This window comes from Podarcis liolepis (assembly GCF_965112155.1).
Source record: "Podarcis liolepis genome assembly, chromosome: 1".
NCBI lineage: Eukaryota > Metazoa > Chordata > Lepidosauria > Squamata > Lacertidae > Podarcis > Podarcis liolepis.
Window position 1 is genome coordinate 116,507,145 of NC_139554.1, and position 19,146 is coordinate 116,526,290.

The window sequence follows — 19,146 nt, forward strand, 5'->3', positions numbered from 1 at the left end:
TTTTATGGACTTGTTCCCAGCCTTTTTTAGGGTGCAATCCTATGGTCCTTGAGAGTATTCTAGGGCCACAGATTTTTGCAGATGGATGGAGAATAGTAGTAAAAATGTTTCGACTGAATTGTTTTATTGTGTTATTATTTTAGTGGTGTGGGTATAATTCTTTACTTGTAAACCGCTTAGAAGCCATTTTTCACATGCAATAGGTATGTAAATATGATGGAAACTTCTGTGGCTTCCCACACCCATTTCATGGGTCCATGAAATACAAAGCCCTCCTCTTCTGGGGTCAGAGATGGGGTCCAACAGGAAAATGAAAGGGGAGATGAAAAAACTACCCCAGCAGGGCTTTGGGTTGGTGGCTCCTACCCCTTGTGTTCTGCTTCTACAAAGAGTTTATCCAGAGATTATTTTACCTTTCATTCCTATACCCTGGGGGCTGTTTTATTTGGTCAGCTCATAGGAGGAATTTTCCACAAGACACACTACAAGGCTGGCATTCATTCTAGGCAGGAGTCAGCAAACTTTTTCAGCAGGGGGCCAGTCCACTGTCCCTCAGACCTTGGGGGGGGCGGACCATATATATTTGGGGGGGGGGATGAACAAATTTCTATGCCCCACAAGTAACCCAGAGGTGCATTTTAAATAAAAGGGCATTCTATTCATGTAAAAACACCAGGCAGGCTCCACAAATAACCCAGAGGTGCATTTTGAAAAAAAGGACACATTCTACTCATGTGAAAACACAGAGATTCCCGGACCGTATTGAGGAGGCGATTGGGTCGGATCCGGCCCCCCGGCCTTAGCTTGCCTACCCATGATTCTAGGAGTGCTGGTTACGTTCCAGTGCAAATGAGTCCTGTCTGAATGCATTATACAACCTTATCCGTTAACAGGTGTTGAGTGGCAAAGGGGCACACATTACTAAATACAGATGAATGTGCTCTGAAAGAGACCAATAAAGGAATTAAGGGGTTTTATTTATAAAACTGCATTGGGGAAGAGAAATATTGATGGCTAAATCCCCTTTCTCTCAATTTTAATTATTGACAGGTGCTTGCTGGGATGTCCAGGGGGGTCACATAGCTGAAGCTTGCCTGAAAGCACCGACAGCGGCTATGCCCGTTGTGTTTGTAAGAGCCATCCCCAACGACAGGCAAGAGACAAGGAATATTTACGAATGCCCAGTGTATAAGACAAAACTAAGGGGCTCCACTTACGTGTGCACTTTCCATTTAAAATCAAGGGAAAGGCCAGCTAAATGGATTCTTGCTGGTGTTGCTTTGCTTTTAAGTGTGTGATGTTGCTTGAGTTTAATTTCCCAAAACTCTTCAGCATTTCTGTTCCATCCCCTGCTTGCTCCCTCCCTGAAGTGACTCTGTGTGCATGCACAACACAGCATGGTTTGGGGGTGTATTTTTGTGTTGTTGTTTTTAAGGCTGCGAACATTGTGTTGCTACATCTAACTGTACATTCTCAAGTAGTGTTAAGAATGTGGGGCTTTCTCTTCTTGCCTGTTAAGAATCAGTTTAACACCCAAGCTGCTGCTGTTATTATTATAAAATTGGTTTACTCTTCCCGTAGATCTCAGGCGCTTCACAACATAAATTACAATAGAAAAAAATTACATAATTAGTGAAAGAACAATAATCCTCCCCGCTTGCACAACACATTTAAAACAGTGGTGCCTGTGCTGCAAACAACTGAACTGGAAGAGCCAAATAAATGCACAACTGTTCCAATTCCAACCACTGCTAACAGTCTCCTTAACGCCTTGATTATGCAGATGTAGACAAGAGCTCCCCTATTTGCAAGGCTTCTCTCTTGGGGGAGCCGAGCTGTACATTCCTTTTGTCAGCCTTCCTGAGCTTTGGTCCACAGATGCTGCTCAACTACAGCTCCCATAATCTCTTGACGCCTGGGGGGTTATAGCCCCCAAAACATCTGTGTACCTAGAATTGCTTTTGTGAACACACAGAACATTTAGTGTCTTTTGCTGAAATGAACTAAGACCTTGACACACACACACACACACACACACACACACTAGACAATACAGCGCAATGCTAGTGACACAAATCACCATGTGCAGAAACGTTTTTAAAAAAGAGAACGGTAATTATTTCGAGGCAAGGTTTTTATTATCAAAACTACACTCTGTACATAAGAGCTCTGTAGATCACAGGATCCGTTTACAGTATGCATAACTAACAGTAGTCTTTTGCAATGCTTGAAGAAAGCCAGAGCAGAAATTGCATGGGATCTAGCATATATACAACAGTATCTTTGAACAGGTTTTTCATGTATGGTAGAGGAACTTCTACAAAAGGTTGAAAAAACAGAACGCATGTGAGAATTTTATATTCATGCCAAAAAAAGTAGATGCAAAATAGCAGATTTTTACCTTCCAAAAATGTATGATTGGATAGCAACCCTGCCCCCACATCCTATCCACACAAGGAATAAGGTTTTCAGCAACCATTTTTAGTATACAGTGTCACACATGTAGACAACTGCGGGGAGTACGGTGTTACAAGCAACAACTAAGAGCTAAGTTGCTTTTGTCCTACCAAAAGGACACCTTTTATATTCTCAAGCAACATTAAAGTTTAGGAACACAATTCCCGCCTGTTGTACAAGAGTCCGTATCAGTGTGAAATTCTGTAGCCATTATTAACTGTTTGAAGCGGAAGTCCTGTGGCCTATTAACTAAATGCACTTTGAAACATACAGGACTATCAGCTTCTAGATCAGTCTACGCTCAGCAACCTGGTCCCTTGAGTGGATGAGCTATATATACATACCATGAGCATGAAAGCAAGCTGCTGGCTTATCACCCAACCAGCATAAAGTACAATGCAAGGCTTAAGCGTATATAACTGTATCCCCTGTTCATGCAATGTGCAAGACCCCACACACAATAGGCTCCATGTTAGACATTATGCCTTATGCATGAGATGGGTTAAAAAGACTGAATCACCCCAAAATTTAAGATGTACATGGTTTTCCATCACATATTTCAGATCAAGCCCGCAGCAACACAGCAGCTTTAAGAATTTTTAAGACGTTATCAGCAGCTAAGTTTGTTCTTCCTTTTTTAAATCTACTATTTGGAGCACTGTGTAACGTTTATTAAATCTATTCATACCATACTTTATGATGGATAAAAACAACTAATTGCTTTCTTGAGCATGAAGGATAAACTGTACCTTTATAGCTCTAGATGCAAAGCGGCTCAACCCCCACCAAAACTTTCAGTTTAGGAAATGTCACCTTTGTCACTGCTATCTTCTCCTGCAACATCCATTAAGACTAACAGAATTTCCAGTCAGATTACAGATTTGTCTGGTTTGTTGCTAAATCTAAAAAGAAACCCCTAAAGGATGAACTGATGTTGTGATGGCAGCAGCTCCAGACATTTAACCATGTAAATCCTTTTAAGTTGTGTGGAGATTCACCCCACCTGCTGCTTTGCTTAGGGAGATTCAGGAAAATTCAACCATAGGCATCTCTTTCTGCAAGTTTCAACCCTTGTGTGAAGACACACTGTGGCTTAACACACGCAACAACTAATTGCATCCAGCATGAAAGGAAAACTGCTACCTAACGGAATTAGAAATCCACACCCTGTAATGTGGAACTTCAGTCAAATGCCACAAAGGGTTTTGTTCTTAAAACTTGGGGGGGGGGGTGAATGCTTCGTTAAAAAACAGCAACCAACACCTTCAAAACAAACAATTAACCTTAATGTCAGTTTTGCCGATGACCATAGAACCACGTCCAATTTTCATTCTTGCATTTCAAGTTCTTGTTTCAGGCTGTAAATTTGATTTAAAAAGGGCAGAATTATTATTTATAAACAAAAACAAAGATCACCAATAATCTAACCCAGCATTTAGTGAAAACCCCATCCTTCCAGCTCTTGTTTTTCATGGCTCTCATTTGTAGATGGTGGGCTGAAACTGGGGCCTTCTGCAAATCATCCACACCATTCACCAATCTGTTTGCGCCCTCCGAACAGACTGCCATTTGCATAACGAAAGCAAAGGAAACCAGACTAATAGACTGAATTTTACAGCCAGCAGAACATGCACGCAGCCCTAACGATAACCCTCCGAGGTCATTCTCTAGGTGCCCCGAGTGCAAAAGGTGGTTATGAGGAAGGAGGGACCTTTTCAGTGGTTACACAAGTAATAGAATGGCCTTCCTCAGACAGGTATGCCTGGTAAAGGTGAAAACCTTTCCCCATCTTCACCATCCTAAAAACTTTTCAAGGTATTTTGTACTGATTTTATTCTTTGTTGTGCATTTTACTCTGGGCTTTATTCTCTATATATTCTCTGGCTTCTTTATTCTACTCCATATGTTTTATTTTCTAACCGCATTTTTCGCTCCATAAGACGCACCTAGTTTTTAGAGGGGGAATGCCAGAAAAAAAATTATTTAAAGGGAGCGCTGAGCAGAGCCTGGGATGCATACAGGCTCTGCTTAGCGCTCCCTTTAAAGAGCTGCGTGGAGCATGTTTGCGGCTCTTGGGGGCTTTTCCCCAGGAGGGAGAAGGGACTGACATACTCCACACGGCTCTTTAAAGGGAGCGCTGAGCAGAGCCTCCCGCCTGCATTCGCTCCATAAGACGCACACACATTGTTACACCTTTTGTTAGTAGATAAATAAATGAAAACTCCTACAAAAGACAGGAGAATTGGGTGGAAAGGAGAGAAGCCCAAAGTTACCTTTTCAAGTAAGCATGGACGTTGTCATAGCCATGGTACTTGGCCAGGTAAACAAGCACACCTGTAGCACATCGTCCTTCCCGCTGCCTGCAGAAGCTACAGTTGCAGATGCCACGGCAAGGTGGGCAATGCCAGTCCTAAAAGAGGGAGAAAGAAGAGAGGGGAAGGAATGTGTTTATAGTAATTCTGGAAAGACTCGCTGCTTTAGATTGTAACATTAAAGCACCCATCTATTAAACAAAACACAGGAGCATGAATGATTTCTTTGTGAACCCTACCCTGCCAAGCGAGCCCAAGGTCATTCACCAGTGGGAACAGGAGGCACGGAATGCCATTTTTATTAATGGAAAATAGCATCACAGTAGAGTACCCTGGCTCGTCTTAATCCAACTGGAGATGTTGCTGAAACTGGCCACTGGCCACACGCCCTTCTCTAGCTTCTTACTCTGGATCCCTCCCCGAAGTGGAAGAAGGCTGCGTCAAGCAGGTGGGCTTCTCCTGTACACCTGTCTGGCCTGTTGCTCGATCCTGTTGCTGCTGGATAGCAAAGGCAACCTCTGCCTCCTCTCTGTCGGAGTCTGCCCTCACACTGTGACTCTCAGCCTCTAACCCTGACCTACAAGGGCCTCCTTTTCCTGGCCGCCCCCCCCTTGCTTCTAGCACCTCCCAGCTCATCTCTTCCCAAGACTGCTCCTCAAGTGTCCCACCACCAGGATCTGGGGTCTGTCGTCATCTGTGTCCTTCATGAGGTGGGTTCTTGGGTGGGCAGCTCCCATCACTCTTCCTCATTCAGCCAGTCCCTGACACTGCCACACTGTCAAAACGAGTATAAAAAGTACATTTTTTGCTCCACAAGACGCACCTGACCATAAGATGCACCTAGTTTTTAGAAGAGGAAAGCTCTGGGGGTTTTTTTTTGGGGGGGGGGAAATCAGCTCACAGTTGTGCAGCTTCTTTTGCAAAGGGGAAAAGCCCTGTTTTTTGAGGATCTGCTCAGAGTTGTTGAGCTTACTTTGCAAAGGGAAAAAATCCTGTTTTTATGGGGTTCAACTCAGTTCTGAAGCTTCTTTAGGAAAGGAAAGGGAGCCGTTTCTAGTTTCCAGACAGATAATCTAATCAGTCAATCACATGTCGCTGGGGAAACGAACAATGGAGGCCTGGGCAAGGGGCGGAGCCAGAAAGGGAGCCAGCAATCAACCACACATTTGCTCCATAAGACGCAGACATTTCCCCTTACTTTTTAGGAGGAAAAAAGTGGGTCTTATGGAGCGAAAAATACGGTAAGTTTTATCTTACCGGATCCAGCAAAGCAGTCCTGACTTCTTCTCCATAGCGGTTGCGTAGGCAAGGCCCACAGAACTGACCACGCACTCCCAAACATTCCGGGTTGCGACAGTTTGTCTTGGTGTCTATAGTCTTCTGCCGACACTGATGGCAAGTGGAACCCTGCGAAAAGAATGACGAGGGCAAATGAAACTGGACTCTTCCTTCTTCTTCTTCCCCATTTCCCTACCTCACTGTCTGACTCAGCAGCAAATCACAGGTTACATACAATTCAGCCACTAAAATGGAAATTCAGTTGATAACTGGAGAGTGCAGAAGAACAGGGGTGATTCATAATTCACAGTGTTTCCAAAACATGGTATGGCATTATATCTGAACAACATGTTCTATTCATTAAGGACACTACTGGCCTCAAATCCAGAGGTGCTACATATTCACAGATGCTCTTAGGTCAACTATCTAACGTCAGATAATGGATACTTCTCAAAGTGGGGTGCTGCCCAAATGCTGTACAACAGTGTTGTGGGTGGTTACAGGGACTAATGATGGGCAATGCCTGAAAAACCCTTTTTGGCCAAACTTGTACAGTGGTACCTCGGGTCACAAACGCTTCAGGTTACAGACTCCGCTAACCCGGAAGTAATACCTTGCGTTAAGAACTTTACCTCAGGATGAGAACAGAAATGGCATGGTGGCAGCAGGAGGCCCCATTAGCTAAGGTGGTACCTCAGGTTAAGAACAATTTCAGGTTAAGAACGGACCTCAGGAACGAGTTCAGTTCTTAACCCGAGGTACCACTGTATTGACCCCCCCCCAATGTAATATCATCAGGCGTAGAGCAGGGGGTGTGGCTTGGCAGGCCAAACCTGGCCGCTGGGTGGGCCAGACATTCCCTATCTTTGTCCAACATAAAGCAAAGAAAGCAGAGCTATATGCCTCCTTCTCCCCTTCCTACAGCTCCAAGTTGCCCCGTTAATCTTACTGATCATCTGCAAAGGTGACTCTCCCATAAGACAGTGGTGGGAAACCTGTGGCCCTCTGGACACTGTTGGGCCTCAACTCCCATCAGTCCAGACAGCTGCTCATTGTAGCTGGAGCTGACGGTTTGGAGCCTAGCAGCAAGTTCCGCAGCCCTGCCAGAAAGAGCTTCTCAGTTTTGGAACAAGGAGCAGGAAAACTTCTAAGTGTAAGGGGCTATTGCCTACAACATTTAAACTTCATTTTAGCTGGGCAGAGCAAAATGAATATGCTGGCACAACGCCGGCGTTCTTACCGTCACACGATTATACACTTTATCTCTCGCACTCTCACAGATACCATTCAACTCTTCCTCACTGATTTCTTCCACTGGGCGGATAACATGGGGGAGAGTCATAGAACTTTTTCTTCTGGGACCGTCCGATTCATCCTGTAGAAAATCCCAAGCACATCAAATTAAATTTCTCAAGCTAAGCCACACACACACAGAAACCCTCGTCAGTAACACATATGCAGTGGTTTCAATGAGTTTCCAATACATCCATCCTTCAACTTGCTCTTGTCTGCATGGAGAAGTAGCAGAGGAACTTGCACAAACACACCCTCTCCGCAGAAGTCAAGCGCACCACATTAATGACAGCAGGATGACACAACAGAAGGAATCATTTCTATGCGCTTCCTCCAAGGACTTTTGTTTTGCTTAGTAATGTATTCTTTGCTTAGTAATGTAATTCATTGCTTAGTAATGTATTCTTCAATGCCTATAGCGATACCTTGGTTCTTGAACGTAATCCATTCTGTAAGTCCGTTTGACTTCCGAAACGTTCAAAAACCAAGGTGTGGCTTCTGATTTGTGCAGGCGCCCCAGAAACAATAGCAGACAGCAGCATCGGACATTCGGCTTATGAAAAACGTTCGAAAACCGGAACGCACACTTCTGGGTTTTCAGCATTCGGGAGCCGAAATGTTTGAGTACCAAGGCGTTTGAGAACAAAGGTTCCACTATAATTAAAACTGAACTTTAATTTGCATTTGAACCACCCAGGTGAAGTTTATATTTTAGAGGTTTCTAGCACTTCATGCGCTCTAAATTAGAATAAAACCAACAACTCAGACCTCAGAGTATTCATCAGACATTTTCCTTCTCACTAAGTAGTACGGATCCTCCTCTTCATCCTCCTTCTCCGAAACAGGGCTTGGAGGACCTTCGATCAGGGACCTGGATCTTGTGTGAGGCCTGGCATTTCTTTCTGGATTCCTCCTTAAAGAACGCCTGGGAAATGATTTCCTTGGAGATCGCTGCGGTTTCTGTAATAAAGGACCAAAAAACATCAAAGCACATCATACAGAAATAAAATTTCCATTGTTTTTCCATCTCTTAGCTACAGCTCTTAACTAACTGCATTTCTAGGCACAATTTTAATGCACCATGTTCAATGAAGTTTACTCCCGGGTAAGTGTGCACAACACTGCAGCCTAAACCTCAATTCAGGCATCATTTACTTAAATATCTAAAAAATGCATGTTTGGAATAAAAACATAAGAAAAGGTGTAAGAAAAAAACACGTAACAAGGCAGTTAACATAAAAACATACTAGTATAGTAAAATAAATAATAATAATGACTGGTTGGTGGTGGGGGAAACACATTTTGAAGGCCTGTCTAAACGGGACCGGTTTTAAAAGACATCTAAAACAATTGGTCCAACACATGGCCCTCAGTGCCTTTCTTGGCGGCCCTCAGCAACGTTTGACACGCCCCCAAGTCCTCGTGCGGCCTTCCCAAAGCCTTAAGTGAGGCACTGGGCTTTAGGAATGAGGTGAGAGCGTTCTGACAGGGTCCTAGAGTCCTCCCTCTACCTTTCCAAAGGAGAGTTAGCACTTTCCCAACTTTAGGAGGGAGCTGGGAGGGCTCTAGGACCCTGCCAGAGCCCTGTGCACCCTTCACAAAGCCCGAGACCTCACTTGGCCGGCTTTGGGAAGGCAGCACAAGGGCTTGGTGGGGGTGTCAAATTTTGGCCCTGCTCCTTCCACCCCTGGGCAACAAGCCCATGTGCAGCCCACGGCTTGCATGTTGAAGTACTCTTGCAGCCAAGTCGGTATGAAAAGTTGGGCCGCCCCCATCTAAAAGAAACAAGGGAGGATTCCTTCCCAACTCCTACTTGGCAGGGCATTCCACACTAAGGGCTGGCTCCTTGGAAAGGCCGACCAAACCTTAGGAGCATGGGTTAAGTGCCCTCATTGGAAGATCTCAGTGATCAAGTTAAAAGTGTAAGGACCCAGACACTATGGTTTGTGCTGGCTGTACTTCAGAACCCAAACCGTGGACTGGCTTCCAAATAAAAATACTGGCAACCATGGTTTGGAGTGCTTTATCCACTTCCACTTTCCAGCCACTCAGCATTCCTGCTTCTCTGATGCAGCTTCCCCTCTGGAGCAGGGCAACCTCTGAAGACATTAACTAGATACCACACTGAACCATGGCTAGGCTTCTTTAACCATGGTTTACCATGCTGTACTAAAAGGTAAAAGGACCCCTGACCATTAGGTCCAGTCACGGACGACTCTGGGATTGTGGTGCTCATCTCGCTTTACTGGCCGAGGGAGCTGGCGTACAGCTTCCAGGTCATGTGGCCAGCATAACTAAGCCGCTTCTGGCAAACCAGGGCAGCGCACGGAAACGCCGTTTACCTTCCCGCCAGAGTGGTACCTATTTATCTACTTGCACTTTGATGTGCTTTTGAACTGCTAGGTTTGCAGGAGCAGGGACCGAGCAACGGGAGCTCACCCCGTCACGGGGATTCAAACCACTGACCTTCCAATCGGCAAGCCCAAGGCTCAGTGGTTTAGATGATAGCGCCACCCACGTCCCATGCTGTACTAAATGGGCTCAATTCACGATCAGCGGAATACAAGACAAACTAAGCCAGAGTAAGCAAGGGGCAAACCAAGAAACAATGGCATACGGTCAAGTACTGGCAGAAGTGAGAAAACCACATCGGCCTTACAGTTTCAATGTATTTCCTTCTCTGCCTCACAAACTCATGCACAGAAAAGAAGTCCCTCCACTACAGGTATTATCATGAGGCCTCAGAATGGAATGCAGACTTCCAGCTTCCCAGCGGCTTTCTCAGTGGGGCAGAGCAAAAGCAATAGTTTCCCAACAGCAGCATCGCTGCCACTTACCAGAACAGTGAGGGGAAAGGCAGTGGCGAGGTCAGGGCAGTGGAATAGGTACAATACACTGCACTGGCTTTACTGGTGTATTGCACAACCCCAACCACCACACCATCAAAATCAATGGGCTTAAGCATACAAAGCAGACCTCAGTGACCGTTGACTATCATCCAAATACTGTTTGCACAATTCAGGAGATCAATTATTTGAACTTTAGACTCATTTTTATTGGGGGTGCGCTCACGCAAGCGCGTAGGTAAAATATGCAACCGAACAGGACTTTGCTTTGTTTGTTTTAGATATAAAGACTTGCAGGTGCTTTTAACTGAACTGAAGTATTAGGGAGTGACCAATTAAAAAAACAACAACTAGTAATAGCGTGTGGCGGCATGTTTTATCAGTTAAGTTCTAAGGAACTGGAATTAGCTGCATTTGGCTTATCAAGTTACAGTGGTACCTCAGGTTACAAACACTTTGGGTTACAGACTTCGCTAACCCGGAATTAGTACCTGGGGTTAAGGACTTTACCTCAGGATGAGAACAGAAATTGTGCGCTGGCAGTGTGAGGCCCCATTAGCCTAAAGTGGTACCTCAGATTAAGAACAGTTTCAGGTTAAGAACGGACCTCCGGAACAAATTAAGTTTGTAACCAGAGGTACCGCTGTAATCTGTAAATGACTTTTTAAAAACAACAAGAAGTAAATGATTGCGACTTACCAAGGTTGGAGTTGCCAGGGGACCTTTCCTTGTAAAAATTCCAGGCACGTTTTTTAATTCTGCCATTAGTTTTGCAAGCTGTAAAAGGGAACATAGAATGTAAGTGGTTTCGTGTCAGGAAGTTTCTGCTACTATGGGATTTTGACGGGACGTTAATTCAGAAACATCTCACCAAGGATGGCCAAGCCAGTGCTAGCAGGCACCACATTGGTGGCCCTCCTGTATCTACAGTGGTACCTCGGGTTACAGAAGCTTCAGGTTACAGACTCCGCTAACCCAGAAATAGTACCTCGGATTAAGAACTTTGCTTCAGGATGAGAATAGACATCGCGCGCTGGCGGCAGCGGGAGGCCCCATTAGCGAAAGTGGTACCTCAGGTTAAGAACAGTTTCAGGTTAAGAACGGACCTCCAGAACGAATTAAGTTCTCAACCCGAGGTACCACTGTATTTACAAGTGGCAGACTCTGAGTTCACCAGTGGAAGGGCTTTTCTGAGTGGGGTGGGGAGTGAGACGTGTTCAATTATGTTGTGTGTATGTGTGACTCAGATACATTTGAGCAGAGCCAGCCCTTCTTCACTGAAGCCTTTTGGAACTGGTGGGGAGTCCAGCCTGAGACTAATCATTCAGAAAGTGTACAAGGGCTATTTAAGAGGTTCTTTAAACCAGGAAGATAGACAGCACTAGGTATGTGGTTGGGTAAATCCTATTTCAAATCAAGTCACTTGATTGCAATTTCAGAACTTTTCTAAGAATAGTAACAAATAAAACTTGGTAAAAATATTTCGAATGGAGTGGCATGTAGAATACCATGTGCAAATGGAGTATTAGGAAGAGGCACATGTTTTTATTAATGCAATGGAACTCTATCTCATTTCAAACGAGAATTATGTTACAACTTGGTCAAGAAAAACAGCAACAATTCAACACGCACGAGAACATTTCCTTTGTACCTACCATGGCCTTATTCTCCTTTATATTTAAAGCCCTTTTCTCTAAGAATTTTGGGCCTCTTTCTTCATCGGAATCAGAGTCCAATTCCAGTTCGGAGGGAGGTTCTGGGGCTAAAATTATTTCACTCTTCCCCCTCTTAGATCTTCGAAGAGGAAACTTCATAGCGACTTTAAGGGGAACAGAGCACTTCCGTGGCCTCTTGCATGAAAATTTATCTCCGTCGCTCATATTTTCCTCCGAGTCTGTATCCAGTTTCTATTCAGGGTTTTAAAAAAATGGGAGTTGTGAAATCAATAGTTAGTTATGGTTGCAACAGGAGCCACCATCTCAATTATGGCTTCTCTGAACCATTCCAAACTCAAGTGCATCTACATCAACAACCAAGGTTAGCTTGCAGAAAGCACAAGTTGACTCACTGTACATAAACCTGGTTTTGAGGAAGCCGCCTCATTCTCCCTTCAGAGTGACTATGCTATTTTTTAAAAAAAGGTCTGAAGCCAAAACTTCTATTTTGGAAGACCCAAAATAGAAAAACAGGGAAACTGTAATGCCGCATATAACCACAACAGAGCGATCAAATCACATTATTATCATTAGTAGTAGTAGTAGTAGTAGTAGTAGTGGTATACCACCCTATGCTCGCAAGTCTCCACAAGAACACCTACCAGCCTGCATGGGATTTCATTATTTCTAAAACCTTTTTTCTTTAGTAAAGAGCAGCCTCATATCCAACACAGGGCTGCATGTGGCAGATAATTAATTAATTAATTAATTAATTAATTAATTATTTTATTTATATCCCGCCCGCCCTAGCCGAAGCCGGGCTCAGGGCGGCTAACAACAATGAAACAGTACAACAGTACAACACAACACTCTAAAATCATTCATTATAAAATTAATTCAAATCAAACCAAGGGCAACCATTGGGCCAGAGCTCTGCGAAGATTGCCGAGGGAGGGAGTCAGGCTGTGCCCTGGCCAAAGGCTTGGTGGAACAGCTCTGTCTTGCAGGCCCTGCAGAAAGATGTCAAGTCCCGCAGGGCCCTAGTCTCTTGTGACAGAGCGTTCCACCAGATCGGAGCCACAGCCGAAAAAGCTTCTTTCTACCAGCTGGCAAGCCTCACGCTCACCCTGAAGTCCTTTGTGTACCACCTCCATGAGAAGCCTGGAGAGTTGGGCAACACAAGAACAGGCCTGTTCTGCGGTGGCTTCATTTGTAGAACGCTCTCCCCAGTGAGGCTCTCCTGATGCCATCATTATATATATTTAAGCGCCAGGCAAAATCTTTCTTCTATAACCAAGCCTGTGGCCTTCGAAAAGTGGTTGGGGGGTGTTCTAATATATTTCTTTTCCTCTAGGTTTTAATTTATCTATGTGGATTGTTGTTGTTTTTGTCTGTCTGTCTGTTTCGTCGTAAACTGCTTTAGGTTGCCCTGGGCAAGAAGAAAGCGACTGACAAATTCAATAAACGATAATTAAATGTGAAGTCAGGTGTGGGCCGGAAAAGACATGGCTGCAAAAGGACAACTGAGAGCCACAAAGAGCACACCTGATTACTTCTTGGCCAAGTGAGGCTTTCTGTGAGCACCAATCAGCTGTTCAGCGCAGGACAGCTAGTCTCACTGGGATTGGCTGCCCAAAGCACAGTTTGCTACAAATGCCAATATTATTTGATTTAAGCTGAACAAGGGAGCAGACTGCTTCCATGTGCAATCAATTGCTGGCTCTCGATTCCCAGACTTACAGCACAATCCTAAGCATGTCTACTCAGAACTAAGTCCTACTGAATTCAATGGGGTTTGTTCCCAGGTAAGTGAGATTAGGATTGTAGCTTTAGTCAATCATCATGCATTAGCTTGCAGAGTATTATTTTGGCGTCAGCATGCACATGCAGTGTGAATGCAATTAGCAAGTTAAACTGTACAACTCACCAGCACATCCTGAATCTCACTCTCTGAAAAACCACAGAATGATTCATCATCCGAATCCTCATAAAATATTTTTGCTATTTCCTCTGCAACTTCTGGCTTGAAGCTCCGTTTCTTTAAAAAAGAATAAAGTACACTAGGTGTTTCTCTTTTTTCTTTCTTGCTCTCTCTCTCTTTTTTTCAAGAGAACCTATTTTCCATAAACTGTTCAGAGAGCAAATCACATTTTACAAGTGCACTACAAGAGAATAGCTTTTGTAACAAAGAAAAATGTTTCAGGGGGTTTACAAATGGTTTCAGAGCTGTTACAGCAAATCATCAGGCATGTTAGGTTAGGCGACATTTCAAAAGGATAGAATAAGTGGCTAATCTACCTCCAACAATTACTACCTAGAAGCACAAGGGGAAAAGCGAAATGAAATTACAGTACATACTGTATATTCATAACTGCTGTATAGAAATGTAAGCAAAGCATTTTAATCACGGATGGGGCATTTTTCAGCATCACGCATTCAATTCTGTTTATTCTCGCACTTTTTACTTACCGTGTTTGCAAAATTATCAGAGCCAAAACTGTCACAACTGTCATCAGAGGATGAAGAGGTTTCCATGGGGATCAGTTTTGTATTGCGGAATGCTGTGGGCTTCTTCCTTCCCTACAAAATGAAGATGGTAGTTCAATTAGGTTTCTATAATAAGATTAGTTCTCTAGAGCAATCTCACAATGCTTAAACTTGATCACACTAGATAGCAAAGAGCTGTTACATATTAGACTGCATCACAAAGCTAACATTTTCACCATGTTTTGCACTACACCCAGGAGTAAAAATTAGGCATATTATTTATTAGGCAGGGGGCATTTTCACCATATATATTTACATAGGAAATTTTTGGGCAGAATTCAAGTCCTGCTATCAGAAGCCTAGCATATCAGGACTTCCCCCTGAGCATACCATAAAAGGGAGGTCAGGAGAACCCCAAAAACAAGGGCATCAGAAGAGGGGGGATTGCTTAGTCTGACGAGATGAAAAACTAGCGTAGGCTGAATGATTGCCATAGTGCTAAATTGAATTCCTCCCATAATCTTCAAGTGTCTTGTCAACAAGCATTGTAAGGTGTGTTTTTTTGGGGGGGGAGGGGGGTTTAATTCAATAATCCAGTCTAAAACAAAGATTTCAGCTGTGTCTCAAATTTCTAAAATGTAAAATGTATCTACCAGGTTCCAGTTATTGAAGCAATAGCACGACAAAAAAACAGGAAAAGCGCCTTTTCCTTGCTAAGTTTGCCAACCTTATTCATTTGACTGTTTCAGCCAATGGCAGCTGTGCTTTCTCATCCAACCTACTCTTTGACACTCCCAACCACTTCAGCTTATGGTCAGCCATTCATGTGGCTGCACTGCCACAAATTTTAATTAACCCAGATTTGGCAGTAGCGTGGCAAATTCAGTCTGTGGCTGCGCAGCTTGGTGCAGCTGAAGAGTTATATGTGAAGCGGCTCTTATTGCAGGTTACAAGTTCTGTCCACCAGGTAAATGAGCCATTGGGTGAGTTACTAATCCAACTTTAGAGTTCAGAGGTGTGTTCCACACATAATGCCTGGATATGCAAACTTCAAAAATATTGACATTTTTCTAAAGACATGAACATTTTTGGAAACGAAGAGGAACTATTATATGAAACGCTTTTTTGCCCTTTTAAGTTTACCTCTGTACATTATCACTTATGCACTGAAGCCTTTCAAGATTTCCTCAAATATCACTCCATCCTTATCAGACGCTCTTCACAATTACTTAACTATTTTATGTAGCCATTCATGGTGACACTCTGCAGTCTAACTGAAGAAAGGGTTTGGGCTACAGTCCTATACACACTTGGCTAACACCACAAGTCCCTGGAAATTCAGTGCATCTCACTCCTACATAAATGTGGTTGTTCACAATAATTGAATTTTTTTTAAATGAAAGAAATTAAGACAAACACCATCAGATATTTTGTATTCAAAGTGCATGGAGCCAAAGCACTTTTTGCAACGCTCCTGCAAATGATCCAGGATGTTAAACATCAACTATGCCAGAAAACTGTCCAAACCAAGCACACCAGCACAAAACAAAACCACATAGATAAGCGACAATAAAATTAATTGTAAATATGAAGCGCAGGATCCTTATATAGTCCACCAGATGAACTCAATGAAGCTTATTTCTGAGTAGACAACAGTTGCGGGCAAATGGGCAAAAGATTGCAGCTCCAGTAATAGTTTTCTCATGCTCCTACTAATATCATAATAGTTTGCAAAGTGCAAAAGTAATTCCCACAGCATGCAGACCTTTTAAAAAAATGTATAGGAATTCTAAAACTTGAGAGGAACACATCCAAAGCATAGACTTTAGTATAACATTTAACACTCTAAAGACTTTTCCTCAGATGTGTTCCCCATTCAATTCAATGGAGCTTAACTGTGAGCAGCTAAGTTTAAAATTAGGAGACAGGGTAAGGTGGCAAATAAGGAAAACAGCTGGTGTGCTACAGGGTGAAGGTGTCAACTTTTGGGATAGCTGGACTATTAGAAAGCAAGTGTGGTATAGTGGTTAGAGTACAGGGCTAGGAGACCAGCTATGAAACTCACGAGTTAACTTTTCATATAAGCCAATCACTTATATCTCAGTCCAACCTACCTCCCAGGGTCAATGTGAGGCTAAACATGTGGAAGTGAAACACCATATACAGGGCCCTATGACCTTGGAGATAGGGCAGTTAAAAAAAAAAAATCCAAGTGGTCAGCATAAGTGAACCAGTAAGTAATTAAGAAGTGAATTCTAGTATCTGCACTGTATTAGGTGCTCAGAGAAAGATGCAAGTAACACTGTCAGGCCTTGAAGGAATTCCAAGCTAGACCCATGTTTCCCAAAACTTGGCTTTCCAGCTGTTTTTGGACTACAATTCCCATCATCCCTGACCATTAGTCCTGCTAGCTAGGGATGATGGGAGTTGTAGTTAAAAAATAAATAAATCTGGAGACCCACGTTTGGGAAACAAGGCATGTTCTGAACCACATATTTCCTTTGAAATCTGTTCTTCCAATTCCTGGGCTCCATCCTGACACACCAATAAATTAGCAAAACCCTGCCTGGGACGACTAGTGACTTTCCTTTCCAATGATTTACTGCAACCATAATTACTTCACATGTAACAATCATAAATCTGGGATTAAGGTATTTATGGGGGGGGAGCTGCTTTCAGGCCTGAAAACAAGCCTCGTAGGCAGGCCAGAGCCTGTTCATGAGTTAAACGCTGCAAGAAGGCAAAGATTATTCACAAGTTGACCAAGTATAAATGAGGACTCAAGGCATCTCTCTACTACTCCCCATTCGCTCCAATGGCCGTTTCAGCTGCTTGCGCTGCGGGTTCTCCCTCAAAGCAGCTACTTAGCCCCACACACTTGCGGAAAGCTGGAACTTTACAGAATTGTATCCACCTTCGCCAGCCCCATAGCTGCCTCCTGGGCCCCCACAGCCCGGGCAGGCAGCGGCCACGCGGGCCAAGTCTAACTCCGAATCCATAAAGGGGTAAATCCGAAAGTCCCAGGCGGCTCACGTGGCTGGTGGGCGGGCGGAGAGCAGATAAAAGCGCTGTGGGGGAGCGCGCTAAAGAGCGGGAAAAGAGGGGCTCGCCCCCCTCCGCTGCCTTGCGGGGAAGGGAGGGATAAGAGGCCCTCCTCCATCTTTTGCATGAGAGGAATGGACTATATGCACGAGATTGCCCCCTGAATTGGGAGTGGTTTCCCTGGTCCCATTTTTCTCCCCAAGAAAGCTTGCAGTTCGAAAAATATCCCGGAACAAGAGGGGAAGTAACACCCGGGGGGGGGGGGAGAGAGACGTTTTGCTATGGAGAAATGTTTGGTCAGGCTAGCGGAAGCACGGCCACCTATTTAAAAAGCGCACCCAAAAGGCGCAGCGTTGCTTTTGGCTTACTCCAAAGTAAACCCCAGTGAGTTCCACGGGGCTGCCTTCCGAGTAAGCGCGTGCAGTTTTTGCAGGACCCCGGGGCTGCGCGCGCTCTCCCCCCATTCAAAACTGCAGGGGGATTCCGGGGGATGCAATGCTTAAAAACATTATGCTCCCTTCTCCTTGGTAGGGGCCCGGAGAACAAGACCTCGGGGTTAAACCGAAACGAGTCGCAGCTTGCCCTAAAAGCCAGCCGCCTTCCTCCACCTATTTCGACAGAGCCAGAAATCTCAGGATTGCTCCACAAACTTGTTAGCTGCTAGAAGCAAAACAGACTCTCTCTGGGTATATTTCTAGCGCATGATTTTTTATTTATTATTATTCGCTCTTCAGGCGCGATTCTGATGCATGCAAGCCCTTGGGAAAGAGAGCGGCTGGCGCGCAGCTTGCAGAGGAACGCGCGCAGCTAGCATGGCCGCGATCCAAAAGCACGCTTTCATGCGATTTAAAAATAAGAGCAAATAAACAACAAAACGAACAACCCCAGCTATGTTCGCATTTTTAAAAAATCCAGAACACCCCACGTTTCATAGTTCATTCCCTCATTTAAAGCAGCTTGCGGGACCTTTTCCAACTTAGGGATTTAAAATGCCCGGTAAAGAGCAAACTATAAAAAATTGCTGTGGCTGAAAAGGAGGCTGCGCCTGTTCTCTTCATCCGCGCAGCCCCCCATCCTATGCATTTTTACTCAAGCCAATTCCAGGGATTCCAGCCGAACTTCCTGGCCCCCAAGTCTTAATTCTCACCCCGACGCCCCTACCTGCAGGCCGAAGGGGTCCATGCTGTCGACGACGGAATAGCCACTCGAAAGGCGCAGCACGGCCTCTTTCCGCGGGACGCAGGAGCAAAGACCAAACGCTCCGCCGACTCGCGCCAAAGCTGCTCGAGGGCGGGGATTACGCGCAGTTTTCCCCGCCAACTGCTGGAGTCCTGGAAGGTCCATAAAGAGGTCCTGCCGCATCCTGCTCTTTGCCACGGAGCTCAGGCGCTTCATTCTCCCTGCAAAGCTCGGAGCTCAAACGCGGATAAATTGCGCGTGGCTGCGGAACCTACCTTTCCCCACTTTATTTTCTTTTTCCTCTGGCGTTTTTGTGGTGCTGCAAGGACCTAGCTCAGTGGCGCGAAATAAGCCTTGAAGTATTTGCATAGAAGGAAAGGGGAGGGGGAGGCCGAGCCGCATGCTCGCCCCGGGAGGAAATTGCTCTCTGCAAGTTTAGAGGAGGTTCTGTTGGCAAGCGGAAACCAAGAGTCAGAACTTGAGGTGTGCTTGCTGTAGTGGCTGGTGCTGCAGCTATTCTGGCGTATAAAAGTTGTTTGCACCGTCGCAGGATTGCGGGCAATCCCTCAAAATTTAATTGGTTCCAGGAAAAGCTGA

At 44.6% G+C, this 19,146-nt stretch overlaps 2 protein-coding genes across 4 annotated transcripts in view; one reads left to right on the top strand and one right to left on the bottom strand.

Annotated features, from left to right (window-relative positions):
- The window catches only part of LOC310691029 (dynein axonemal heavy chain 11-like), a 228,191-nt gene extending 224,510 nt beyond the window's left edge, over positions 1-3,681 (top strand). The window contains exon 73 of the mRNA XM_083470619.1: positions 1,051-3,681. Within this exon, the coding sequence (XP_083326745.1) occupies positions 1,051-1,298 (248 nt within the window). The 3' untranslated portion in view covers positions 1,299-3,681. The remainder of the gene's footprint in view (positions 1-1,050) is intronic.
- CDCA7 (cell division cycle associated 7) lies at positions 2,117-18,902 on the bottom strand. 3 transcript variants are annotated; one of them, XM_083469082.1, is made up of 10 exons: positions 18,532-18,897; positions 14,311-14,421; positions 13,769-13,879; positions 11,842-12,093; positions 10,886-10,963; positions 8,109-8,300; positions 7,288-7,422; positions 6,027-6,176; positions 4,731-4,867; positions 2,117-3,815 (listed from the first exon to the last, which is right to left on the bottom strand). In XM_083469082.1, exons 1-10 carry the CDS (start codon positions 18,763-18,765, stop codon positions 3,785-3,787), a joined length of 1,431 nt encoding a protein of 476 aa, XP_083325208.1. In that variant the 5' UTR covers positions 18,766-18,897; the 3' UTR covers positions 2,117-3,784. The 3 variants fall into 3 exon arrangements, with proteins under 3 accessions (XP_083325208.1, XP_083325210.1, XP_083325209.1); XM_083469084.1 differs by lacking the exon at positions 18,532-18,897 and adding an exon at positions 17,243-17,362; XM_083469083.1 differs by lacking the exon at positions 13,769-13,879 and having other exon boundaries at positions 18,532-18,902.
- Positions 18,903-19,146: the final 244 nt, after the last annotated feature.

Bases quoted from the DNA above. Each gene is read 5' to 3' on its own strand.
- CDCA7 (XM_083469082.1), bottom strand. From the start codon at position 18,765: ATGAAGCGCCTGAGCTCCGTGGCAAAGAGCAGGATGCGGCAGGACCTC. The intron at 14,422-18,531 runs GTAGGGGCGTCG...TTCATTTTGTAG, and splicing joins TGGACCCCTTCGGCCTGCAG to GGAAGGAAGAAGCCCACAGC. The intron at 6,177-7,287 runs GTAAGAACGCCG...TTCTTTTCGCAG, and splicing joins AAGTGTATAATCGTGTGACG to GGTTCCACTTGCCATCAGTG.